Below are 27,221 nucleotides of genomic sequence, written 5' to 3'. Positions count from 1 at the left end.
ACATAAGTGTTGATGGATTTCAGAATTGATCAGTGATATAGTTAGGATATTTGGCCCCTCCAAATCTCATGTTGAAATTTGATACTAAGTGTTGGAAGTGGGCCCAGTGGGAGGTGTTTGGGTCATAGGAGAGGATCCCTCATGAATGGCTTGGTGCCATTCCGGTGGTAATGAGTGAGTTCTTGCTTCATTAGTTCACTCGAGAGCTGGTTGCTTAAAAGAGCCTGGGCACCCCCTCCTTTCTCTCTTGCTCCCTCCCTCGCCATGTGAGATGCCTGCTCCCCCTTCGCCTTCTGTCATGAGAGGAGGCTTCCTGAGGCCCTCATCGGAAGCACATGCCGGGACGATGCTTCTTGTACAGCCTGCACAACTGTGAGCCAAATAAACCTCTTTTTTTTATAAATTACCCAGTGTCAGGTATTCGTTTATAGCAACGTAAAACAGACTAACATGGTCGATATTTCTGACAACCCACACACTTTCATTTCCCTGCACTCCTGCACCCATCTGCCACTAAATCAGACTCAAATTTAAACTCCCACGAGCTTGGGACTTGATCAAAGAGCCCTGCCGTAGCCTGTGGGTCCTTGCTACCACTTTCCACCCACCTTGGGCTCAATGATCTTACACCTTTCCTTATTCATGTCTCTCTGACTTTGACCACACTGTTTCCTTGGCTTGGAAAACTTCCAGTCACCCTTCAAGAGACAGCCTGCACATCACCCTTTCTACAAAGCCTTTCTTGATACTACTGGCAGAGGTAGATGGCCTGGTTTCTGCATGAAAATCCCACTTTCTCTGTCCTGTGATGGCACTTGTCACACTGTATTGTAACAATCATGTTGTGCCTCTCTTCCAACTAGACAGTGCCTGCCCTGAGACCGAGGACTGTGTCTTACCCATCTCCTAATCCCAGTCCCCTGGTGCATGACACAGAGCAGGTGGGCTCAGTGGGGAAGGTTCCAAGAATGGCTACAATATTATTATGTAGCTCTTCCCATCAAGAGATGAGGCCTATTTTCCCACCCCTTGAATCTGGCTGACCCTGTGACCTGCTTTAAAGAATGGAAAGTGGCAGAAGTGACACTGTGCCAGGTGTAAGCCTAGTCTAGGACCCAAGAGGTCCTGCAGCTGCCACTCCTGTACTCTTGAACCCCTGAAGCACCACGTGAGCAAGCCTGGCTAGCTTGCTGGAGTATGAGAGGGCACGTGGCAGAGAACTGAGGTACCCTGAGTGACACTCAGCTATCCCCCAGGTGACACAGGCATCTACTGCAGGAGCATGAGTGAGCTCCGTGCAGAGACTGAGATCAGCAGAGCCTGGCCTGGCCTGGAACTGCCCATATGGGCCCAAACTGCTAACTCGAAGAATCGGGAGCTAAATGCATGGTTGTTGTTTTAAACCACTAAAATTTGGGGTGACTTTTTACACAGACAAAGCTAATTGATATGCTCAGTAAGAGATGATTATCACAAGTGGCACTGGGTTGAAAGTCTAGTTACCAACCAGCATTTGCTCCAGGATTCAAGCTTGGGACTCCAAGAGAAAAAGAGTAGGAGATCCAGGAATACTTATGCGCCACCCTGTCCCTCAGGTCCTTTTAAACAGAGCTGTCCCAGAAGCCCTCACCAGAGACACGCTTACCTCCTTTTTCTCCCTTGGGCAGGACTGGCTTCTGTCAGCGTTTCGCAGAGTCTGACCTGTAGCGGTTCAAAAGCAGAATCGGAGATGAAGGCTGTTTTAGAACAGCTAGTTTATCACCGCAAAAGCTTTTTATTTGCAAACGGAATAGATGGAACCAATCATAATCAGATGATTTTAAGAAAATGCAGCCTATTATTATAATGGGAAAATGGCACACTTTTGAAATAGTCCAACAGCAAGGAAAATGGTAATTCACACACTCACATTACTTGACTGTAATGAACAAGGCTCCAGCCCTTTAATCTGGACCATTATCTGTACTCTGAAAGGGCCGATGGACTGTAGTTTTCCCAGTTGAATTACATTTTTATTAAATTGTTTGGAATTATATAAAATGCCTTCCACAAAAATGCCTTCCACTGTGTGCATACCCCTAACCCTTGATGAGTGCATACCAATGTGCTGTACCAACCCCCCAAATTCACCACATAGGTGACAGTGCAGATGTGAATTAGCGGTAATCACCCGCATTTCACATAATGGGCAATTTCAGAGAGAATTGTTGCTTTTCTCAGAAAGCTAGAAGACTAACATTGGAAGGTATGCATAAATTCAACAGACTGACATCATAACGTTAAAGTGTGCTGTTTCAAGTATAGTTTCCACAACTTTTATGGAAGTGTCCATTGTAAAACAATCCCTTGATGGAAAATGAATGGGTTGGTTTGGTTTTAAAATATAAAACAGGAATCGCTGCACATTTTAAATGTATCTCCCAAATTGCCCAGCTTCGGTCCCAAATGGCTATTTGTAAGGATGCCACAACCACATGTCCCATTAGGTAAGAAAACCCAGAAGGCAGGAGCAAAGATGGGGATGGAGTCTCAGAGAAAAGATGTTCACCTTTGGATGTGGTCACTTTCAGTGACTCTATACGCGAATGGGGGTGGGGAGAGGTCATAGCTGGTGACAAGGCTAAAAGTATGATGCTTTTTCCAAGAAAGTGTGAATGAGGGGAAGAGCAAAGGCCCAAGGATGAACCTCTTGCAATGGCCAAACTCTGGGGCCAATATATATTAATAATAGTAATATAAAAGGATTTAGAAAAGAGGCCACTGACGAATTTATAGACTATGTATTACACAGTATCATGGAATGGTAGACTGCCTTCAGATCATCTGCTCAGCTCATAATGACACCCTAAACTGCCTTCTTCTTTCTTTCTCTCCTCCCTGGCCACAGGGTGGGCCCCAGGGCAGACATATCTACACACGACCCTACACATGGAACCTCAGTTTGCTGCACTAGGGACGGACCACTGACTCAACTGAAGCCAATCAGAGTCCCAGACCCAGGAATTTGGAATTGGTTCTGAGTGACAGAGAGGAGAAAGGGGCAGGACAAGGCTATCTCCCTGTGTAAACTTTGATGCCAGCCTTGGGGCAGAATAACATAGAAGGCCAGGATGCCAGGACAGAATGAACTAACCTTAAACTGACTACATGCCTGCCTTTGTGTTCCATAGACACCCACTTATATCTAGTGTGTGCATGTGTATGTGTGTGTGTGTGTGTGTGTGTGTGTGTGTGTGTGTTTTCTTTTTTGCCCAAAGACAAAGAACCTAGGATTTAGGGATGAAAAGGAGTACCCAGGATAATGTACCACTGTAGTGTGGGGTGTTGATTGTGGGGGAGATTGTATATGGGGACAAGGTGTATGTGGGAACTCTCTGTGCTTTCTGCTTACATTTGCCGAAAGCTCCAAAAAACAAAGTTTATTAATTAAACACACATACACACACACACACACACACACACACACACATATACACAAAGGCCCAGGATTTAGGGATCAAGAGATCTGGTTGTTGAGCCAATGTTATCATAACCTCCTGACCCCTGTTGATCTGGAGTAGGAACTAGAGTGAGCGCTCCCGGAAACCTTTGACCATACACTCTATCAGTCTAAGGATTCCAAGGGGGCCCTAATGCAGTCAGAGTGGATGACACACCAGGTAGTCAGGCCACGCAATGCAGAGCCAGGAGATGGACCTTGAGCTGGAAGGGACAGAGTAGGTTTGGGTCAGGGCTGCTAACAGACCAGGGTGTCCTAGCAGTGGAAGCAGTGACAGTAAGATGCCAGCAGAGCCCTGCAGGACCCAGAGCAAGGGCAGGGGAGCAGAAAGGAGCAGAGCTACTCCTGGAGTGAGCCTGGCAGACCCCAGAGTCTGGCTGAGGCCTTTCCTTTGCTGGTCACACAGTCTCCTGGGGATCTGGTCCTCGTGGACAGCTGACTAGCTAAGGGACATTAAATAAATCATAGGATCTCTCTGGGCCATAGTCTCCTAGTTTATTTTTTAAAATAAGAGGCTGAATTATCTCTAGGTTTGCTTTTCATCCCTAAAATTTTGTTATACCAATAAAGAACAGTTAAAAAAATTAAGGTGGACCACAAAAATAAAATATTAACACAAAGAATAATGCGGAGCTTAACTACTGAAATTTGAGAGCAAATCTTTCCATTAATTAGAAGCTTCTTTATTCATTAAATTGTAAAATAATTTGCTTATTTTCTAACAAAGATAATTCATTCAATTAAAAGCATGTGTTATCTAAACTCCCTAGCAGACTGGTTGCCCCCATCCTCACACCACTGAACCTCTTTTTCTCCTCCAGGTAACTCCATGAGGAGACAGCTCCTTCTTGCCAAGGACACAAGTGCTGTGACCAGGTAACACTGCACCCGTCTACTGCACTGAGCTTCTCTGAGTATCCTATCTATATCTCATTTATTTTCACAACTCAGGGAGGGACGTGGAAGAAGGTGACATTAATATCAATATATGCCACTTGCAAAATTAAAGGCGTGTTACTCTGTATTTTGCAAGGTGACCTGCCTGATTCAGCTACAAAGCAGTAAGTAAGGCCAAATGTAAATGATACACATGTACTTCACTTTATAGAACAGATGTGTGCCTGGAGAAAAGAAAAAAAAAAAAGAAGTGAATGCATGGAATTTTCGTAACTATAATACTGTTCTTCCATTATGATTTAAGAAAGGTTTTATCTGCACTTAGGATTTATTTTCAATGGTTAGCAGATTCTGCTACTTTAGTTTTACTTTGCTTTAGATGTAGATAATATCCACTGCTACCATTTAGAGGGGAGTCGCATCTTCCTTGGATGTTAGTTTCTGAAGTCGTCAGGCAAGGGAAAATCAGTGCCAAAATTACCCTTGAAAAAGTGTTTTAAACCACCCGTAAAGTATAGTCTACAGGACACAGCTTTTTCTGTCTATTGCTGTAGGGTAATATGCATGTGTAATCTTTGATGCATATGGAAATGTATAGTACATGATAAAAATACATATGCAAAATATAATTTTATGTTATTTCTAATTAAAGTATTCATAGTGTAATTACTCCCTCTATTTAACCTCTTCAGGTGGGAGGAGAGTGGTGGCGGGAGGAGGCCAGAGCCTGGCACTGCGTTCAGAAAAGTGAAATGCTTGGTTGATGTGGTTTCACTCTACTGGGAACCTACTATGCAGCCAGGTTCTGCGCATAGACACCGTCTCCTGCATCCTCACAACCACTCCTTTAGACCAGGCTCAGCAAATTTTTTTCTGTAAAAGGCCAGATGGTAAATATTTTCGAGTTTGTAGGCCATAAGGTCATAAGACCACAAGGTCTCTAGTGCAACCACTCAACTCTATCATTGTAGCATAAAAACAGTCATAAATATGTAAACAAGTGGGTATGACTGTGTTCCAACAAAACTTTATTTAAAATAACAGGCAGCAGGCCGGATTGGGCCCCATGGGCTAAAGTTTGCTGACTCTTGCTTTAGAGGGACAGGACTATTCTCATTGGTTCAAAGCAATGAAGAAACGGGAAACAAACGAACAGGGTAAGGGAGTGAACTGCTTGCTCACGGTCACAAAACTGTAGCTTGTAAGTGAGGGCTCAGTGTGCTTGGAATCACCATCATCACTAATAGTATCATTGCATCATCACCATTCATCGTTACCATCACCATCACTGTCATCACATGCATTGTCACTATCACCATCCCCACCACTGCCATCTTTAGCATCACCATCGCCATCACCATGGGAGCTCACCCTTAGTCAGGGTTTACTATGTGCCAGGCACTGGGCTCCAGGCTAAGCCAACTCATTTACTCCTCCTATGAAATAGATCCCACTTGTCAGATGAAGGCACTGAGACCCAAAGAGGTTCGGAAACTTGCCCAATATCACACAGCTAGTGAGTAGAGCAGCTCTAATTTGAATCTGGCCAATCAGGCCCCAGAGCCTGCATTCCTAACCACTAGAGACACACTGTCTCTCAGCCATGTCATTAAAGACCAGTACAAGAACAAAGACAGTACAAGAGGGTACTGCAGAGGGAGTCTGAGTTAGGGAACTCTTTCTGTGATGCAGCTTTTTAACGTGCTGTGGACTCCCAGAGCAATTAATAAAGGGATTAGAGGAAAATAATTCCCCAGTGAAGGTGGAGCTCCTTTGTAGCCAGATGGCTTACTGAGAAGATCTAGAATATGGCAAGGGGCATAAAATGCCAATGTGCAGAGGCAGGCTTGACATTAGACACTCGCTCTCATATTCTCAGGTAACATGCTTAGCCTTGGCAGGAAGCACAGGGCCTCAGAAAATAAAAGTGACTCAATGGAAATCTTGCAGGCAAAGAAAGCCTGTGCGGGGACTTCCCCATCACAAAGGAGTTTTGAACAAAGAACTTGTTCCCCCACCAGTAGGGTGATGGTACTTCTATTAGGTTACTAAAATGAGGGACAACTAATCTCTCTGTTTTCTAAATATGAAGATTCATGTTATATTCATTTTAATATCTATGCAATCTAATTTACAAGACAAACATCCCACTGAGATATCATTTTCTCTCACCTATAAGATTGGCAAAAATCCAGACGTTTGACCATATAGTCTTGGCAAGATTTGAGAAACAGCATTGCTGGGAGGAGCATCAAATGGCACAGTCCCTTTGGAGGGTATTTTGAGAACATTCTCAAGAGCACAAGCGCATTTTCCCTTTGAGCTAGCAATATCACTGCTAGGAATCTGCCACAAAGAAACACTTCTACAAACAGAAAACAAACATGTGCACAAGGTAGTCCCTGTATCATAATTTGCAACAGTAAATGTTATTAATATAAATAACTCATAAGTCCATCAATAGGGAACTACTGAATAAATACGGTGGACCTACACAATGGAACAGAACACTATGATGCTGGAAGAAAGAATGAGCAAGTTTCTTATATTCTACTCCTTATATATCCTTAAAAGATGCCCATATTTCAAGTGGGAAAAAAAATCAAGGGCAGAAAGTATATGTAATATGTAAACTTTTCTCTAAGAAAGAGGGAAATCTTTCTCTGAAGCAGGTTAGAGAATATATATATGTATAATTGAAAGAATAAGAAGGAGGCAAAATAAAAATATATACTCATATTGGTTCTATTTGTATAAAGAACCACCCAGAGGGTACATGTGAGGGACTTCTCAATGTCACTTTTTCATATTGTTTTTATTTTTGAATGACTTATTTGAATCTATTTCCCATTTAAAAAACTAAAATAAACTTAAAATATTAAATGTCCAAAGGCTGATTTAAATTTGTAAAAACATAATATGAGAAATGCTTTAGACTTTCCCATCCGAGGCCCAAGAGGGGGCGGCAGACTGTCATCTCCCTGATGGAGTAGCCTCTGAGAACCTCAGGACCCTGAAGCTTGCCAGAAAGCAAAGACAATATTTTTGGAGGACAAACTGCCTTCTTTTAAGAGATCAATCTGTAATGCATGAGAGATAAGAATGAAATGATGACAAAATATGGTTTCTAGAAATTGAAACAACAATTTCTTAGCGAAGCCAATAGGCTCTTGGTGACCTGCTCATTTATTTGAGGGCAAAGTTTTTATGAAATGGCTAGAGAAGATGAGAAAGGAAAAAGGAAAAGGGAAAAAAGATAAAGGAACGTTGAGATCCGTCTAGATGCGTTGTGTGGCCATCTGGTGTTGCCTGGAGTCAGTGCTTACCAAGCACCGACCACTGGTAGGTTTTTCTCTAGGAGATAGCTCTTGGGATTTCCTGCCACGTGCAACAACAAAGCTGAATAGCTCACAGAAGCAAAGCGGATTGCCCAAGGTCACAGAACAAGGAAGGGGACACACTTGGGTTTGAATCCAGCCAGTCTGACTACTAACCCAGTGCTCAGTATGCCCACCACACCCTGCTGCCCGCCTGCCTGCAGGCCCTTCTTCAAGCCCAGGAATGGGCTCAGATGCACTGTCATGACTGCCCCCACCCACACGCACCAGGAATGGGCTCAGATCCACTGTCATAACTGCCCCCAGCCCCACGTGCCCTCAGCCCCATTTCAACTTCCTGCGTGCTTCCTGGACCTTGAATCTCGCTTCTACCCACCGTATTTTGCAAAGACACATATATGTCAGAGCCAGGAAGATACAGGAAGATGGCAGGGAGGGGACAGGGAGGGAACAGGGCAGCCTCCAGAGCAGCTGCCCAGCCTCACGGGGTAATCACCATTCGGCTCCAGCTGCTGGTTTGCATGTAGGAATGTGGGCTAGGTTTTGCAGGATTAGATTTTTCCAGAGAAGTTGCAAGTCCAGTCTTACGCGAAAGCTTCTAATTTTTAAATGTTGACAAGTAATTAAAAAAAATTTGAAGCTCTGTAAAGGCTCAACAAAACAGACCTCTAGTTTCCAACCTAATAGATAACTAGGCAGAGCACTGGAAAATTTCCTACTTTCCCGATTATTTCTTTATCTCGATGCCATGTACCCCTTTTGAGGGGTCTTCTTTAAAGACATTCCAACAAAGTAACAGAAGTCTATTAGGCAAAGTGCAGGGCTGTTGGAAAGCCAGGTAAACACTCCTTTTCATTCCCGCCAGGCTGGTCTTCCATCTTCGGAAGACCAAAACAATATCCCTGTCACTTTTCCTTTGCATTTTCTGTGTAACTGGACTTCTGGGGCCCAGTTTACTGCCATATTACCTGAGATAAACAAGTCATGCTAAGATCCTCTTTTCCTTTCCAAACCCAAACAGCAGCTGGCAGCTAGAAATGGTTATTTATAACCTGCACACCCTTACGCGATTTGCTCCGTTTAGAAATGCTTAGCCATGTGTTCTTGGCCAGCCACAGACTTCATAATTAGATGAGAGCCTGGGGAAGGTGCTGTACGGTGGCTGGGAGGGGAGGCTCTGGGTCAGCCTGTCTGGCTCAGCCTCTCATTACCTGTTTGGGTATCCTATTAGTCCCAAGTCCATTTAAGACGACTGTCAGGGTTAAGATCATACCTGTAAAACACTTAGAATAGCACAGTAGGTACTTAGCAGTAGGTACTTAGCAGTTATTAGCCCCCTCCCTCATAAACTGCTGACTTTTTGTGGATCTCAACAATCCACAAACATTGAACTCTGGTTTCCAAATATATCCTGAGTCTGTCCATTTCTCTCTAAGCCCAGTCACCTCTCTCTAGACTTTTTCTTTTTTCCCCCTGGACTCTTTTTCTTTCTTGTTTTAGAGGCAGGGTCTTGCTCTGTCACCTGGGCTGGAGTACAGTGGCACAAACATAGCTCACTGCAGCCTCAAACTCCTGGGCTCAGGTGATCCTCTTGCCTTAGCTTCCCAAGTAGCTGGGACTATAGGCGTGCCACCATGCCCAAACCCAGCCAATTAAAAAAAAAATTATTTGTAAAGATTGATCTCACTGTGTTGCCCAGGATGTCTGGTACTCCTGGGCTCCAGCGATCCTCCTACCTTGGCCTCCCAAAGTGCTGGGATTACAGGCATGAGCCACCGCACTGGGCCTTCCCTGGTCTTTTTCAGTAGCCACCTAGTAAGTCTCCCTGTCTCTGTTCTTGCCAGATTTTCCCATGGTAGCCCTATAAAAGGAGACTCTATCACATGCCTGCTGGACCCTATAATGTTTCCCTCTGCGTGTAGAAGAGAATACAAGCCCCTTGTCCTGGCTGACCAGGCTCGGCCTAGCCTGGCCCACGTGACATCCGGACCTCCCCTTCTCCTTCCCTCCAGCTCACACTCCTGCGGCCCCAGCTCTTTCTTCTGCTTCTTAGATCCAACACTCCTTTCTGCCTCAGGGCCTTGGCCCTCTTCCTTCCCTCTTTCTCAGTACTCCTCCCCTAGGTCTTGTGCAGGCTCCTTCTTTTATTATTATTTTTCTTAATCCCCAATGTTATAGTGATTTTTTTCTTTTCTTTCTTTCTTTTTTTTTTTTTTTGAGACAGAGTCTCACTCTGTTGCCTGGGCTAGAGTGCCATGGTGTCAGCTTTAGCTCACAGCAACCTCAAACTCCTGGGCTCAAGCAATCCTACTGCCTCAGCCTCCTGAGTAGCTGGAACTACAGGCATGCACCACCATGCCTGGCTAATATTTTTGTGTATATTTTTAGTTGTCCGGCTAATTTCTATTTTTTTTAGTAGAGACAGGGTCTCGCTCTTGCTCAGGCTAGTCTCGAGTTCAAAAGATCCTCCCGCCTCGGCCTCCCAGAGTGCTAGGATTATAGGCGTGAGCCTCCATGCTCAGCCTGATTTTTTTCTTTTTTGTAGAGATGAGGTCTCACAATGTTGCCCAGGCTGGTCTCGAATTCCTGGCCTCAAGCAATCCTCCCACCTCAGCCTCCCAAAGCACTGGGATTATAGGCCACTGCCAGGTCAAGGGCTCCTTCTTATCAATCAGACCTCAGTGTAAAGGGACCTACCTCCCCAGAGTGAACTAGCTCTCAGTCCTCAGTCCTACTTTCATCTTCTGCATAGCACTTATCTTTTTCTTATTAGTGCATTTGTGGTCTGTCTCCCCCACTAAATATCAGTCCCTTGAAATCAGAGACAACTTTCTGGCTTTTTTATCACCGAATCCCCCACACCTGGAACAGTGCCTGGAATGGAGTAGGCATCGGTAGACATTTCTGGAATTGAAGCATGAGTAAATGACTGAATTTCTGAAAGGTCTGGGAGGGACACAAGGCATGATTATGAACCACAGTAAGGACTTCATCTCCTCTGCCAGTGTGCTTTCCTGACCCTTTCCCTTGCTCTTTCTGAGATGGTGAAACAAAATATGAGAAAGTAAGTCTGATATACCATTGGAGATAATTGGAAAATATTGATTTTTTTTTCTATCTGTAATAGTAAAGATGAGTAAATGCCACATTCTGTAATCTAATCAGTGGCTTATGTGACAACATGCTTCTGAGGCTGAAATGTATTTTGGTCTCTCTCTGAATCCATCATACAAGCTCCTAAGCCCATCGCCACTCGAACCCAGCCCCGTCCACTCATCCCAGCTGCCCATAGAATACAAGTGAGGACTTTGCATTTGTGATAATGTGTGTGTGTGTGTGTGTGTGTGTGTGTATTCAAACTAAAGTGCCTGCTGAGTGTTTGCATCCCCAAAAAATGATCTGCCAAACTGTCTTGAAAAATGTGGGAAATAGTGCATGAGATTCCCCAGAATCCTTGGAAAAAGATGTGTTCCTTCTCCAGATAGCTAATTTTTACTGAGAGCCCACTAAACACCAGGCCCTCGTCTAAGGGCTTTAGATGAATGAATTCATTTGAGTCTCCTAATAGCCCTATGGGAAGGTCCTATTATTAATCTCTACTTTACAATTTAAGAGTCTAGGGCCTGCATCTAACTCCCCAGAGGTCACACAGCTGATACAAGGAGTCAGAGTTTGAACCCCCTCCACTGGACTCCACAAGCTCTGCCCCTTCTGCTCCTGTCCAGAATCAGGAAGGTTGGGCATGGTGAGCGACAACAGGAAGACAGAGAGAGAAGGAGCGTCTGATCCTCTGCCCTGGTGTTTCACAGTTTCCTTCTGCAGGCTTGAGATGAAACAGGTCTGGGCCTTGCTCTCCCACTCCCGGGCTGCCCTGCAGCAGGAACCTAGCTCCTTTGTGCCTTAGCCTCAGCACCTGGTAAGTGACAGTGATCAAACTAGACCCAAAGTCACTCCCTGGCTAAATCCAGCCCACACACATTTGTCTGGTTTCTATAATGTTAAATTTTTTTTTTCTGCCAACATTTAAAGCTTGGGAGATTTCACATTTTTTTTATTTATTTATTTATTTATTTATTTATTTATTTATTTATTTATTTATTGAGACAGAGTCTCACTCTGTTGCCCGGGGTAGTAGAGTGCCATGGCACCAGCCTAGCTCACAGCAACCTCAAACTCCTGGGCTCAGGCAATCCTTCTGCCTCAGCATCCCAAGTAGCTGGGACTATAGGCATGTGCCACCACGCCTGGCTAATTTTTTCTGTATATTTTTAGTTGTCCAGCTAATTTCTTTCTATTTTTTAGTAGAGACGGTGGTCTTGCTCTTGCTCAGGCTGGTCTGGAATTCCTGAGCTCAAATGATCCACCCACCTCAGCCTCCCAGAGTGCTAGGATTACAGGCGTGAGCCACCGCGCCTGGCCAAGAGATTTCACATTTTAAAATCCTGAGTTCTGGATTCTCTTAAAAAACCAAAAGAACTGGCAATGCAAGGCCTGCATTCCTGCCTGGCAACACTTGTCTGGAGTTGAGGTCAGCAGCCTGCCGGGTGGCACAATGCCCTGGATCCCCACCTCCACCTCTCCCTGTTGCCTCCCTGCCACTGAGGTCAAGTCCAAGGTACCATTTACCAGCAGGTCTGAGAGGTTTTACCCTATAAAAAAGATGAAAGTGAAGGTTCAGGTGTGCACATTTCCAGCAAAAGTGAGACTCGTAGTTACCATCACAGCTACCACATATGCTCTTACTGTGAGCCAGGCCCACAGTATTAATGCATTTAATTTTCACAACTCTAGGAGGTAGATTCAATTATTATCTCTACTTTATATATGATGGAGAAATTGAGGAGGCCACATGTTTCAAGAAATTAGTAGATAGATTTCTTTATAAAATTGAAGAATACTCCAGGGTATGCAAAGTGGCACTGGAACATTTGGGTGTTGAAAGAAACCAATGTAAACAGCATAATGAAATAAACCCCAGCCACAGCAGTCATTTTTATTGCCGGTGGCCATTTATATTACCTGGCTCTTGTAAGCCCCTAAATTTGAGACCCTGCATGGGATCCTCAGGGTTCTGAGGTACCTCAAATTCCCCAAAATGGGACCCTGGTCTAGATTTGTCAAGTCCCTTCCAGCTCCAACCTTCTGTGATTTTAGATGGGTTCATAAAATGTATCTAAATAGTTTGGGACTCTTTGGAGAGGAAACACACACACACACACACACACACACACAGAGCATCGCTAGTTACTTAGAGTTTAGAAAAGTGTGGTGTCCCTGCAGGTGACCAGACATCTGTGGTTCTCCCACTTTCTGCCAGGGGCTGTATTCACCCATAACTTTCTTCTCCCTGAAGTCAGAGAATCCATCAGCTTAGGATGGTCAAGGTAGCAGCAGGCTCTGAAGTGAGGCAAGAGCTGGAGTGAAAGTGACTTCACTGGGACAAGAAGTGGAGCAGGGCAGGAATGCACTGGAAAGCAGGTAAGTGGTTGTGGGGTGCAAGGGATAAAGGTAGCTAGGAGAGGGCATGTTATGAGGACTGGGTTGTCTGGGGGAACCATACTTGTGCATTAGAGAAAAAGGATCCAGCCAAGGTTTCTGGAAGCTTGGCTACGATGAACTTTTCTCTCTCTGCTTCATGGAGACTGGCCAGCAATTCAATAGGCGGGAAGTCAGTTCCTGGATACGATGTCAAGCCAGCCAACACTCAGGCAATCTACCTGTGCCAGTCCTTGTGCCAGGTGATGGGCATACAAAGGAACAAGAGTGGGTCTCTACCCTCGAAGAGAGAGAAAGGCATGTAGCCCACACCTGTGGTACAACACGATGTATGAGGAACTATGCAATCCCACCATGGGGGAGGAGTTAATCCTGTGGGTGGTGCCGGTCACTGCACTCCACAGTGTGGAAGTCACTTTAAAGAAGGGTACAGCCAGCAGGGAACAGAGCATGAGCGAGGCAGGGAGGTGGGAAAGAGTATGGAGCACTCAAGAGCTGGCCAGCTTCCCAGTGCCTGCAGGGGAAGCCAATATGCTCAACGCAAGTGAGCACTTGACGACTGGCACCACCAGCCAGAAGGGGTCAAACCATCAGCACATGTCCAAGGTCAAGGGGATGGTCACTGTCCAGCACTAGAAAACTGGAGCAGTGTGACAAGGCAGGCCCAGTGGGGCCAAAGCACCCTATTTATTAAGAGACTGAAAAGTCCAGGTTCTTACATAAAATCACTATTTTTGAATATGGGAAAACATATCTATGGACACAGTATAATACCTCTGGGCATAAGAGTGGGTAAGTGTCTAAAGACAAAGCTGAAGGGGGAACTGCTTCCCTGAGAAATTCTCCAATGATATGTCCACAGGGCAATTGTTAAGGCTAAAAGGGCTGGGTTGTTCAAAACCCCATGGGACATCAGTAGTTGTACTTTCTTATTTTTATGTAAAGTGCCCTGTAAAGAGCTTCAAGCTCCTCCTTCCAGCCAACCATATTGCTCCTCATAAGACCTCTTTTACTTGGCAATAGAAGAGCAATCACAGGGCCAGACCCTGAGGGAGCGGAGAAGGTGTCGAGGGTGGTGCCTTTTAAACTATATATTCTTCCACTAGCCCAATGGGCAGGCCTTACCCAAAGACTTTCTCCTAGCTACACACTGGCAGGGACAGGGTTGAGACAGGTCTTCGATAACATACTAAAGAGTATAGATCTTATTCGGCCAAGTCCTGGCACTGTTTCCTAATAGCTATATGGTATAAAACAGGCACAATCACAGTATCATATTAAGCTGTCTTAAGAGTCAAATCAGAGGCCAGACATGGTGGCTTGCTCCTGTAATCTCAGCAGTTTGGGAGGCCAAGGCGGGAGAATCACTTGAACCTAGGAGTTCCAGACTAGCCTGGGCAATATCATGAGACCCCTATCTCTACAAAAAAAAAAAAAAAAATAGTCAGGTGTGGTGGCATGCATCTGTAGTCCCAGCTACTTGGGAGGCTGAGGCAGGAGGATCCCTTGAGGCCAGGTGTTTGAGGCTGGAGTGAGCTATGACCATACCACTGCACTCCAACCTGGGTGACAAGCAAGATGCTATCTCTAAAAAAAAAAGAAAGAAAAAGAAAAAAGAATCAAATCCAATCCTGTATGGCAGCAGTCAGCAAACTTTTCCTGTAAAGGGCCAGATAATAAATATTTTTGGCCTTGTGGACCATATGGTCTCTGCTATAACTAGTCAACTCTTCATGAAAACAGCTACAGACTACATGTATGTAAAAGGGCATAGATGTGTTCCAATAAAACTTTATTTACAAAAGCAGGCAGTGGACCAGAGTGTTTGGGAAGGGGGAAGACTTTTACAAATGTTATCTTTTACGGACTCCCACATTGAATTGTAGTTATTATGTCTGGTTTTCTCACCAGACTATAAAGTTCTTAAGAGCAGAGAATATATTCCTTTTTTTTCCCTTCAGATTAAAACTAAAAGTATAGTACAGTATGGCACACAATGAAGTCCACAAGGATTTTCAAAACTGTACAAGTTAACACTAAAGCAGAATTGTAACTTCATATGCTGATGGGCCCAGGCAGGTAATAGATGCAATGAACCAGTCATTGGAAACGGCACCTCTTGTCTTAGCTCTACTGGTGGGGGAATCTTGCCATGCAGAATTCTGATTTGGTGTTAACAGACTTTATTGACATTAGCAAGAAAACACCATAATCAGATACTTACGAGAAATTTGCCAATTTTCCAATGTTGACGACTAATACAAAAATTGAAAAAAACAAAACATTAAGGGCCAAATAAACATGCCTGTGGGCTGATTTTGCAACCTCTGATACAAAGAATTCATTTTCAAATTTGCTATATCCCTATATTTTAAAATTAATTATTTTTCTTTTTCTTTTTCTTTTTTTCCAGACAGAGTCTTGCTCTGTTACCCCGGCTAGAGTGCCGTGGCATTATTATACACAGATCACTGCAATCTCAAACTCGTGGGCTCAAGTGATGCTCCTGGCCTCAGTCTCCTGAAGAGCAGGGACTACAGGCGAGCACCACCATGCCCTGCTAATTTTTCTATTTTTAGTAGAGACGAGGTATCCCTTTTGCTTGGGCTAGTCTCAAAATCCTGGCTTCAAGTGATTGTTCGCCTCGAGCTCCCAAATTGCTAAGATTCCAGGCATGAGCCACCGCACCTGGCTGTAAAATTTAAAAATTTTAAACTTATATCTTTAAAAAAAACTAACTTTACAGAAAAGTTTTTGAGAATAGTATAATGAACTCCCATATCACCTTCACCTAAATTCAGTCTTACTCATTTTGGTATCTGTGGATTGAACACACAGAGGCACTGAAATATTATTGAATCACTGAATGAATGTCCTAAGGAAAAATAAGCAAAACATAGTGTGCCAACTTCCTATAAGTTAGAATGACAGGGAGGAATAAATGCTGAGAAGATTCAAGAGAAAAGAAGCAAATTAGATAGGAGGATGGAAGCAAGTAAGAAAAGAAAACAGAACAGACACATATACTATACAGTACACACATTTATTTTGCCTGCTGAATGCTCGGTTTGTTTTATTTTATTTTATTGTTATTTTTTGCTAGGTCTATCTTAAGTACTAAGGGAAACAGACAAATCACCAGGAGCCCAGGTAAATACCACAAAAAGACAGAAGCGACCAGACATGCTAACAGTGTTCTTTCAGCAAAACCATACTAATTCAACTGTCACTCGTTCTGCAGTTTGGGATTATTTGGACAAGCTAGGCTAAATTTCATCTTGGCATTATTAATTCTTCGAGAAAGTTTGCTAAGCAAATGAACAGTATAAACAGGGGAAATGTTGAATATTTGCTTGGTGGGGGCAGGGGGAGTAAAAAGCAAATGAACAGCCTTCCAGTCCTTTCTAATTATATTGATGTGCTGAACTTTTGTCTAATTATTATGTTCCTTGAAAACGAAGTATAATTTTTTTTTCCCCAAACCATCTCATATTTTAAAAGCACTGGGGAAAATTTGACTTTAACACAAAGGTGAACGAACATTTTCACAGGCAGAAAACTCACACACTGCCAATTTGCCTTGATGTAAATAAAAGATGTCAAACATTGGGTTTTCTTTTAAACAAAGAGTGAGCTAATTGCAAAGATTATTATTTGCTAGAGAGCTTCATCGGGAGCACTTCCCTGTCAGTAGTGTGGAAGAAGCCTGCCCCTTTGCAGATAATGATAGCATCACCTACCATGCAGGAACACTTTTCTATATTCCAGACTTGGTGTTAAGTGCTTTCAGGCATTGTTTCATTGAATCCACAAAACAAGGTAGGCTTCATCATCACCTCCATTTTACTAACCACAAAACTGAGATTCAGGGAGATCGAAGTACATGGCTGAGATCCAAATCCAAGGCTACATGGCCCCCCAAACCTAAGAGCATTACACACGTTGCATCACAGAGACAGATAGACAATGCTATATGGCCCCCCAAACCTCAAAGCATTATACATGTTGCATGCTCAGAGTCAAAACCAGGGAAAGTGTTGTGAAAAGCTAGTATCATTTGGACATGCAGAATAAACCAAACTACAGTCTAGTTTGGCAATATTTGCCAGACATTTGAGCTTTTGTGAGTTTAGGAAGTAAACATCTTTCTAATAAGCCCAGGCTTAGCCTATCTATTTGGATAGAATCACAATTCTTTAAGGTATACTTCACTCTATCTAATAGCTTTGTGCCCCTAAAATTATGTGTAAATCAAAGTTTTAAAAATTAGAACAGAAAATGGGATTCTTTGAAAGTTAAATCTAATATTAGGGTAAAGACTTTCTTAGAATAAATCACTCCTTTTTGTAATCAGTCTAAAAGTGAACAGATTCCTCCATTGGGCCCTAATAATGTTCTAGGAGTAGAACAACTAGAAGTGACAAAACAGGCTTCTTCAAAATGGTCTATAGCAGTTTCTCAAAGTGTGTTCCACAGATCCTGGGAGGGGGGGTCCACAAAGACAAAACTATTTTCATCATAATTCTAAGACTTTTTCACTGTGTTGAGATTTGTACTGCTGACACAAGGCAATGACAGGTAAAACTGCTTGTAGCTTGAATCAAGGCAGTGGTGCCAAACTGTATTAGTAGCTATTCTTTACCGACCTGTACTCACAGTAAAACAAACAAACAAATCATTTTCACTTAAGTATGTCCTGATGGAACAGTAAAAATTAATTTTATTAAATCTCAACTCATGAGTACACATCTTTTTAAATATTCTGTGTGGAAAAATGGGAAGTATACATAAACACTTCTGTTGCAAGCCAAGAACAAAGGTTGATCTCAGAAAACACTTCTGCAATTATCTGAGTTGCCAGGTGAACTAACTGCATTTTGTATGAAATGGCATTTTGACTTGCACGAACAAGTAACAGAGAAATTATGGTTATTCAGACTTGGGTACCTGGCAGACATTTTCTCAAATACAAATGAAGTGAGCCATCCACTTTAAGTAAACAACTGGCAGAATTTGTTGCCAATGATGAAATTCAAGCTTTCAAATGAAAACAAGTGGAAAACTTGTTTCTATTACCTTGAGTTTAATAGCTTTCTGGTACTTAAACTCTTTTTTTAAAAAGCGAGATACGTGGTAATATTAACAAATGTGATTTTTGATATTGTATAATGACATTTCAAAAGTCAACATTTAGAAGATGTGCATGTCACAGTGAACCAACATTTTCAAAATAACCGAGGGCTGATATTATATAACCATATATGGATAAAGTAACCAATCAAAGGACAAGGTAGACCAATAGATTTTAATATAACACAGTAAAAAAGTTCACCAATATGGTTTCGGATGCTACATTGTGACTAACCTTTAAGAAACTTCCATTTGCTAAGTTCTAGTGTAGTATCAAAAAAGAGTGTCTATAGTTATCTCAAAAGGCAATTAAAATACTCCTCTCTGTTCGAATTATTTACGTGTGAGGCCAGATTTTCTTTGTATACATCAGCCAAAATAGCATAACAAAATGGTGTGAATGCTAAAGCAGAAATGAGAGTCTAGCTGTTTTGTACTACTTCTATTAACCCACACATGGCAAAGATTTGAGAAAATGTAAAACAATGCTATGCTTCCTATTAATTTTTTTGGGAGGGGAATATAGCTGTTTTTCATTAAAAATGAGAAACTACTTCTATATTTAGAAGTAATGGGGCTTATTGTTGCTATTTTAAAGGAACTAATAAATGAATGTTTTAAGATTTTCTGTTTTAATTTCTGATATGGTAAATATCATAGATATAATATGTATAAGAAAAGCTCTTTGAGGTAAGAGCATAAAGGTGTTCTGAGGCTAAAAGGTTTGAGAATGGTTGTTCTATAGCAACATTACATTGACCCTTCCACAGGGCAAACTGGTAAATGACATTTTATAGGACCTCTAAAATACAGAGGGCAAGGACATCTTTTAAGCACATGACAGAATGTTCAATTAAAAACATTTTTTCCACACTGCATTCAGTGGACATCAAAGAAATGCAAATTCCCCAGGAACAAATTCCCCAGAAGTGAAAGGACGGTGGCGTAATAAGGAAAATGATCTGGATTCTAGTACAGACACTACCAGTCTTTCTAGATGTTAGTCTTTCCATCTGCAAAGTGAGATACTAGAGTAGCCTATTTTCTGATTACTTCCAATTGTCAATACGATGATTCTAATCAGGGATCCCTAAATGGTGGCCCACCGGCTGCCTCTGGTCTTCAGGCTGATGGGCCATCACAGTATCTAAGAAGTGCCTCATGAAGACAACTGACTGGAGCTCAGTGAGCAGCTTCTCTTTTAGATGGAGAATTGATTTTCAGTGACAGCCCCAGTCCAGCCCACTAGACTTTCCTCTGCAGACATTTGCATTTGCAACCTCTGCAATGAAGGATCCCTGAAAACCTTTCCAAATCTCAAATTCCATAATTCAGCTCCAGAGGCAGTGTGTCTGGGTTCCTCACTCACTCTGCCACTTGCTGGCTGTTTGACTTTGGGCAAGTTACTTAACTTCTCTGGGCCTCAGTTTCCTCATCTGTAAAATGGGATAACACTGACCTCAGAAGGCTCTTATGAAGCTTAGCAAGGTGTTTCCTGACAGTACTGACAGAGTTCCTGGCACCGGACAGTACTCTGTTAACGTGGGCTATTATTTATCACTAATGTCAAAGCACAGAAAGGGAGTATTTTCATTCTCCCTCCACTCGCCATACTATTAATAACTCCCTTCCTGGTAGCTGTTGCCTGTACTCCCCACGATCAAGCTTACCTCCACACCAATTCCCAGATCCCACAGTTCCACATCCCAGGACACACAAGATCCTCCTCAGACCTCTACTTCTTCCCCACCCTAAGTCCCTTCACTGAGCCCCCGGCCGGTACCGGTTCCTTCACCACCACATCTCGGCAGAATGACCACTCCCCCAGCCTCTCCTCCGCATTCCGGACCACTGAGCCTCCCTTTCCCTCCGATCGAAGAACATCTTGGGACCGGAAGTGGCGGTCCAGGGGTCTGTGGCCTAGGATCCTGCCCACGGCGGGCTCAGGAGGGATGAGAGAATAACTCCCGACCTCCTGAAGGGGCCCACGGACACTCACCATCCATCCCTAAAGGCGGCGGTTCCGGGTGCTCGAACCGGAAGCGGCCTCCACACTGTTTGCAGTTCCCCTGGTTACTGTGGGGCTCCAGACCAATGGCGGCGGAGCTCCACTCACTGAGTCCGTCCCCAGGCGAGTGACGTCACGCCGGCGCGCTGGAACCCCTCCTCCGAGCTCCAAGTCCGGCCCGCCTCCCTAGGCCGCCGATCGTTGTGCGCAGGCGCTTTGGACCAGGGCCCTTGGTAGTGTGGTGCGCAGGCGCCCCGGGCGCTGCCAACCGAAGTAGCAATGGACGCGCTGGAGTCGTTGTTGGACGAAGTGTCTCTGGAGGGGCTCGATGGCCTGTGTCTGCCCGCGCTGTGGAGCCGCCTGGAGACGCGAGTGCCGCCCTTCCCGCTGCCTTTGGAGCCCTACACGCAGGAGTTTCTGTGGCGGGCCCTTGCCACGCACCCGGGCATCAGCTTCTTTGAGGAGCCTCGGGAGCGACCCGACCTCCAGCTCCAGGACCGGTCAGCGAGCGGCCTGGCCCAGCGGGCGGGCGCCGGGCCCAGGGGCTGGAGGAGCCCAGAGCGGGGCGGGGGCACCGAGAGGGGCCGAGGGGGGCCCGCGAGTCCGAATGGGGGCGGGGGCGGCGCGGCGGGAAGGCTGATTTGGGGTCCCCCAGGCCTGGGAGGGCCCAGGAGTCGGATGGAGTTGGGGTGTTATCTGATATCCCGTCTCGTCCGTGTGTGTGTTTGTTTGGGAGTGGTGGTGAGCAGGGCTGGGAGGGTATTTTTCAGGCTTCAAAGAGCATTTCCTTTAAATTGTAGGGTAGCTTTGGAGCAGGAAGGCAATTCAGAACCAGATTAGGAACAATTGAAACGAGCAAACCTTTGTGGAGCATTCACTCAGTGCCAGAATGGAGAGGCTAAGGCAGCTAGAGAGCTGCACATCAGCAAGCGTAGCGATAATACTAATAGTTGACCTTTAAGGGCACTTTCTGCGGCTAGGTACTAGTCTAAGATCCTGTTCTAGGAGCGTCAGGAGATTGAACTCACTTAGTCCTCACAGTGACCCTAGGAGGTAGGTGCTGTTATCGTCCCCATTTTACAGAGGAGGAAACTGAGTCACAGAGAGAGGTTAAGTAACCTGCCCAAGGTTATGGGGGTAATAAGTGACTAAGAATTGATTTGAACCCCAGGCTGTCTGTCTCCGGAGTCTGTTCTCTTAAGCCATATTATGAGGTTCAGGGGAGATTCCCAGAGGTAATAACATCCAAGACAAAACTCAAAGATTGGATTTAGGCAGCCAGTTGGCAGAGTACTGTGGACAGAGAACAGCAAGTGTGAAAGGAAGGAGGAGGAGTAAATTAAGTTTGGCAGAAGTGTGGAATTGGAGGTAGGGAATGAGGAATAATAGTTGACTTTTATATATACTTATTAGGATCAGGGACTGTGCTAAGATCCTTACATATAGCATGTTATTTAATTTTTACAACAACCTTAGGAGGTGGGTCGTATTATCCCCATTTTCTTGAAGAGAAAATCAAGGTGCTGAGGGTTAAGTGACTTGCTTAAAGTCATCAACTAGCAAGGGCAGAACCCAGAATTTGAATCCAGGAGGTCTAGATCCAGAGTCTACTTTGCTCTTAACTGAAATGGACTGGAATCAATGAACTTTTCTTTCTTTCTTTCTTTCTTTTTTTGCCTGGGCTAGAGTTCATGGCATCAGCCTAGCTCACAGCAACCTCAAACTTCTGGGCTCAAGCAATCCTCCTGCCTCAGCCTCCTGAGTAGCTGGGACTACAGGCGTGTATCACCACGCCCAGCTAATTTCTTTCTGTTTTTAGTAGAGACAGGGTCTCACTCTTGCTGAGGCTGGTCTGGAACTCCTGACCTCAAGCGATCCTCCCGCCTTGGCCTCCCAGAGTGCTAGGATTACAGGCGTGAGCCACCATGCCCAGCCTCAATGAACTTTTAATCCACTTAGAGAGTTTATCCATAGGACAGATGGAAGCCATTGAAGAGAGGGTCAGACTAAGGGCAAAGTGAAAGTGGAAAGATTCGTAGTAATCTAGTTATGGACAAGCACTCATGGTCTGTCCTACCATAGTGGGTGTGGGAATGAAGAAAAGATGGAACCAAGATATATAAGGCAGAAGAATCAAGAGAATTTGGAGATTGATTGGATGTGGGGTGTAAGAAAGATCAGAATCAAAGATGGTGCCCTTTGGTGGCTGCTGTTTGGGCCCCTGAGTGAATCCTGATACCCTTCCCTGAGGCAGAGAACACAGAAGTGCAATGGTTGGGGTGGTTGAGTCTGGGGGAGGTGCTGGATGGACTTTAGACACATTGAAGTTCTTTTGGGTTGTCAAATTGAAGAGTCTAACTAGTAAACATCTGGCTTCACAGAGCAACATCAGGCCAGAGGGAGGAACTGAGCTAGACTTCTGTGAGTCATCCCATAGAGTTGGTAATTAAAGCTGTTGGCTAAGATCAGCCCTAGGAGAGAGTGTAGTATGATTGGAGGTCTTCAGACATAGCCCTGAGATGCTGAGTGGAGGATAAGGAACCTTCAAAAGAAGATTGAGGAGGTGTGGCTAGAGAGGTGGAGGGCAGTCAGGCCAGATGGTGTCCTGGAAGCTGGGAGAAGATGTGATTTGAGAATGGAGGGTTAAATGGTGCAGAAGTCACAGAGAGGGCAAGAAAGGAAAGGATTGAAAAGTGTGTATGGGATTTAGCCTCAGCTAGACTAGTGCAGGATGTGAGTGAGATTTCAAAGGAAAACTTGGCAAACTTGGCTGACTAGATAAAAGAAGAAACACAAATCAAAGATATCTCCATGGTGTTGTTGAGAGGCAACTGGGAGAATGTGGTACCAAGGAGGGGAAAGGAGGGACTTGATTGGAGATGGGGAGAGGAAGCCATAACTTTGGAATGAAAGGTGTTTGACAGACGATTGAAGACATTGGATTGGTGTTTGGGGGGAAAAGACAGGACCAAGGATTCAAGGGTGAGAGTTGTTAACATGTAGATGATAATTAAAACCACAAAAATGAATGAGGGTACTAGGGAGCTAAATAGGGACAGATAGAAAGGTGACATCTTAAAGAAGAAAAGCCTTGAATCATTCAGTCCAAGCTTGTTGGTTTGGAGACTAAGTGCCAGATGTGGAGGAAATCCAAACGGCAATGACCTGGGCTAGTACGGTGGTTTAGGTCCCAGCTTCTGGGGTAGTTTGGGGGATCCTGGAAAGGTCTGTGTTCTCTGGGATGGAAAGACAAGAACCTGCTTGTCCTGATTATCTGCCTTAGTAAGGCAGGAAGACTGAGTGATCTCACTGCTCTCTGATCTCTGCTGGGGGTTGTCAAAAGAACAAAGCCAAACATGCATTATTTCTGAAGCCGAGTTGGGGTTTGATATTTGTGTTTTTTCCCTTAGGTATGAAGAAATTGATTTGGAAACTGGAATTTTGGAGTCCAGGCGGGACCCAGTCCCTTTGGAAGATGTCTACCCCATTCATATGATCTTAGAGAATAAGGATGGCATCCAGGGCTCGTGCCGCTACTTTAAGGAGAGGAAAAACATTACCAATGATGTCAGGACCAAGTCTTTGCAGCCTCGCTGTACGATGGTGGAAGCCTTTGACAGGTAACCGATTTGCACCATCAGAAATTGCTAGAAATCTGGGTGCTTTGAAGTTGTGTGTGCAGTCAGAGCACTTGGATCTGGCCTACAGCCTCAGTGTCAGTTGGGGTTCACCAGCCCTGCGCTAAGCCAGTTCTCTGCCTTTTTCACTCCACTCCTATTGGGGTTAAATAAGGTCCAGCCTTTTGTCTTGCTTTTGTGTCCACAGTTCTTGCACAGTTGGGCATGGCCAGCAGCTGACATTTAGATGCTGCTTTTTGTTCTCTCTTCCTAGCTGGGCCCTGTGTTCACCAGCTATTCTTTTGTGACTCCTCAGTCAGTGTCCCAAGTTCCCAGAGTGGCTAATCCATATTGTCATTTGTCTCAAGCACCCGACCCCATTCTTGCCTCCCTTCCTACTCGGAGAAGATGAGAAACGGTGGCCCTGTCTAAAGCTGTGTTCTGGATGCTTCTCTTTCTGTTCTTCTCCCTTCCCTGCAGCCCAATTCCCTGTACCTTCTGTTCCTTTTTTTTTTTTTTTTTCTTTTTGAGACAGTCTTGCTCTGTCACCTAGGCTAGAGTGCCGTGGCATCAGCCTAGATCACAGCAACCTCAAACTCCTGGGCTTAAGCAATCCTTCTGCCTCAGCCTCCTCAGTAGATGGGACTACAGGCATGTGGCACCATGCCCGGCTAATTTTTTTTATATATATTTTTAGTTGGCCAGATAATTTCTTTCTATTTTTAGTAGAGACAAGGTCTCGAACTCCTGACCTCGAGCGATCCTCCTGCCCCGGCCTCCCAGAGTGCTAGGATTACAGGCATGAGCCACCGTGCCCAGCCCATAAGGGACTCTTGAAGCTTTTGCTTCTATGGCTTCCTGCCTTATTTTATTTTTCTGCTTTCCTCATTGTTCCTCACTAGTTTCTGTGTGGCCTCACCTCCTCCTTCCTTCCACCCCTTAAGTGTTGGCTGCTCCCTAGACCTCTCTCCCAAGCACATATGTATTATTTCAGTAACCCGCCCTTCACACTTAGTGTGCTCATCACTCTCCATCACCCCAAACCTGCCTTCTCCTCCTGTCTTAGTCTGTTTTGTGTTGCTGTGACAGAATACCTGAGGCTAGGTAATTTATAAAGAAAGGAGGTTTATTTAGCCCACAGTTCTGCAGGCAGAGAAGCTTAAGGGTATGGCACTGGCTTCTGGCAAGGCCTTTGTGCTACATCATAACGTGGCAGAAGGTCAAAGGGGAAGCGGACATGTGCGAAGAGATGTCCTTGCTTTATAACAACTCCATCTCACGGGAACTGATCTGTTCCCACCAGAGTGAGAACTCAGTCCTGCCAGAGGGCATTAATCTAGTCATGAGGGATCCACCCCAATGACCCAGACAACGCTTACTAGGCCCTGCCTCCCAACACTGCCACACTGGCCATTAAACTTCAACATGAGTTTTAGCGGTGACAAACCATAGCACTTCCTTTTCTCTCTTGTTTCTTTTTTCTGGTTGTAGATGTTCCCTTTAGCTCTACGAGCCATAAATTTGGGACATTTCCTGGGCCCTAATGTGATGGGATGTGTCCTGATGGCTCAGGGCAGAGGTTTGAAACTGGCCAAATCTCCCCACATGGTAGAAAAAAAAAAAAAGCCGTTTGCCCAGCATGGTTTTGTGTTTTGCTTTTCATTTTCATTGCTAATATTTAAAAACCTGATTTCTAGCTTCTCTTGAAAAATCACCAGATCTGGTTACACTGATACCAATTTTTAAATTGTAGTGTAGGCCTTCAGATGAGCATGTACTGCCCAGTTCCACACAACCTGTGGTTTCCTTCATGTGTGCTACCTGCCCTCCTCACCGTGGCCTAGAAGGCTCTATATGACCTAGCTCCTGCCCCCAGCACTCTGACCTCAGCCCCCTCAGTTTCCCACTCCTCACTGTGCTTCAGCCTGAACAGGTGGGGCTCCTTTCTTTCTCAGAGCAATGGTGTGTGCTATTCCTGCCATCTAGAATGTTCTACCCTCAGATCTTCACATTGCTACATCATTCAGGCTTCAACCTGACTCCTCAAAAAGTGTCCCCCATTACCTAGGCACTATCATATTACTTTTTTTTGATACCAAAAGTGGTTTTAATTATTTATGTCACTTTTTCCTCACCACACTATGGGCAGGGACTCTGTGCATCTTGTTCACCACTGTATCTCTCGGGTCTATAATAGGCCTGGCACAAAGTCAGCTCCTAGAGATTCATGTTGACTGTTGGGTTTGAAATTGTAGCCTCTGACCTGTGTCACAGTGTCAGAACTCCCCAGCATGGCATCACAAGGCTGTCCAGGATGTGGCCTCCCTCTCAAGCTTTCCTTTCTTCCGCTTGCCAGCTTGCTACTGCACTCCACACTTCACAGCTGTGCTAACCGCTTGCCTCCCAGAGCAGGTATACTCCTTCATGCCTCTGTAACCTTGCGGGTTCCCTTCCTTGCCCTTCTCCCTCTCATCCACCCAGCTTACTGCTAACTCAAGAATCACCTCCTTGAGAGGTTTTCCCTAATTACCACGCACATGCTCTATACACACATAGGTTTGAACTGGGGCTCTTCATATATGCCATTTCATAGCCTTGACAACCAGAGCTTCTATCTGTCAGAGAAATTATCACCTTATCACCTCATAGTGTAATTGCGTGGTTTTTTATTGTTCTCCTTCAGTAGACTGAGCTCCTTGAAGGTATGTACTATTTTTATTTGTCTTGGTGTCTTGGTACTTTGCACAGTACGTAATCGGTATTTGGACCATAGCCAGCAATTTAGAACTAGCAGGAGTCATTGAATCAGCTAATTGGCAATAATTAACAGAAACATTGGAATTGTGATAGTCAAAAATGGTAAACTAATCTGAGTAATAAAATTTAAAAAGCAGCAAACCAGTTTGCTGTTTTCAAACTTTTTTTTCCCAACTGACCTCTTATAATTTATCTTAATAAGTCTGTTTTGAGAAAAGAGAGCGTAGGTCCTAAGTTTGTGACATTCAGATGTGTAAAGTAGACTCTTTTTCATGTGTATTCACAACCTAACATCCTGTTTGGAGACAGACTATCCAGACTTCTGTGACTTATGCAGAAGACTAATTATAGGTCACAAACAATGTGAAGGAAAATGCAGTTAAGTTAAAGAAAAGATAGCCTTTTCTTTTTTATTTTTGCCTACTTGATGATAGAAGTAAAGTTATCTGGTATGAGCAAGGAGGAAGGAAAACTGTCAG

General features: G+C 44.4%; 2 protein-coding genes across 10 annotated transcripts in view; one reads left to right on the top strand and one right to left on the bottom strand.

Moving 5' to 3' along the window:
* The window catches only part of LOC123632509 (katanin interacting protein), a 167,964-nt gene extending 147,510 nt beyond the window's left edge, over window positions 1-20,454 (bottom strand). For 4 of the 8 annotated variants that reach the window (XM_045542845.1, XM_045542849.1, XM_045542846.1 and 1 more), the window contains exon 1: window positions 20,360-20,453. In XM_045542845.1, the coding sequence (XP_045398801.1) occupies window positions 20,360-20,362 (3 nt within the window). In that variant the 5' untranslated portion in view covers window positions 20,363-20,453. Of the gene's footprint in view, window positions 1-20,359 lie in introns of all 8 variants that reach the window. The other 4 variants (XM_045542850.1, XM_045542851.1, XM_045542847.1 and 1 more) reach the window with 3 other exon arrangements.
* Window positions 20,455-20,612: 158 nt separating this feature from the next.
* Window positions 20,613-27,221, top strand: part of GTF3C1 (general transcription factor IIIC subunit 1) — a 75,849-nt gene continuing 69,240 nt past the window's right edge. The window contains exons 1-2 of one of the 2 annotated variants that reach the window (XM_045542844.1): window positions 20,613-20,868; window positions 23,779-23,988. In XM_045542844.1, coding sequence (XP_045398800.1) covers window positions 20,648-20,868; window positions 23,779-23,988 — 431 coding nt within the window. In that variant the 5' untranslated portion in view covers window positions 20,613-20,647. The remainder of the gene's footprint in view (window positions 20,869-23,778; window positions 23,989-27,221) is intronic. The other variant, XM_045542843.1, reaches the window with a different exon arrangement.

The sequence above is a fragment of the Lemur catta genome, chromosome 2, assembly GCF_020740605.2.
Source record: "Lemur catta isolate mLemCat1 chromosome 2, mLemCat1.pri, whole genome shotgun sequence".
NCBI lineage: Eukaryota > Metazoa > Chordata > Mammalia > Primates > Lemuridae > Lemur > Lemur catta.
Note: the sequence above shows the minus strand (reverse complement) of the source record. Positions and strands in the feature narration are given on the sequence as shown.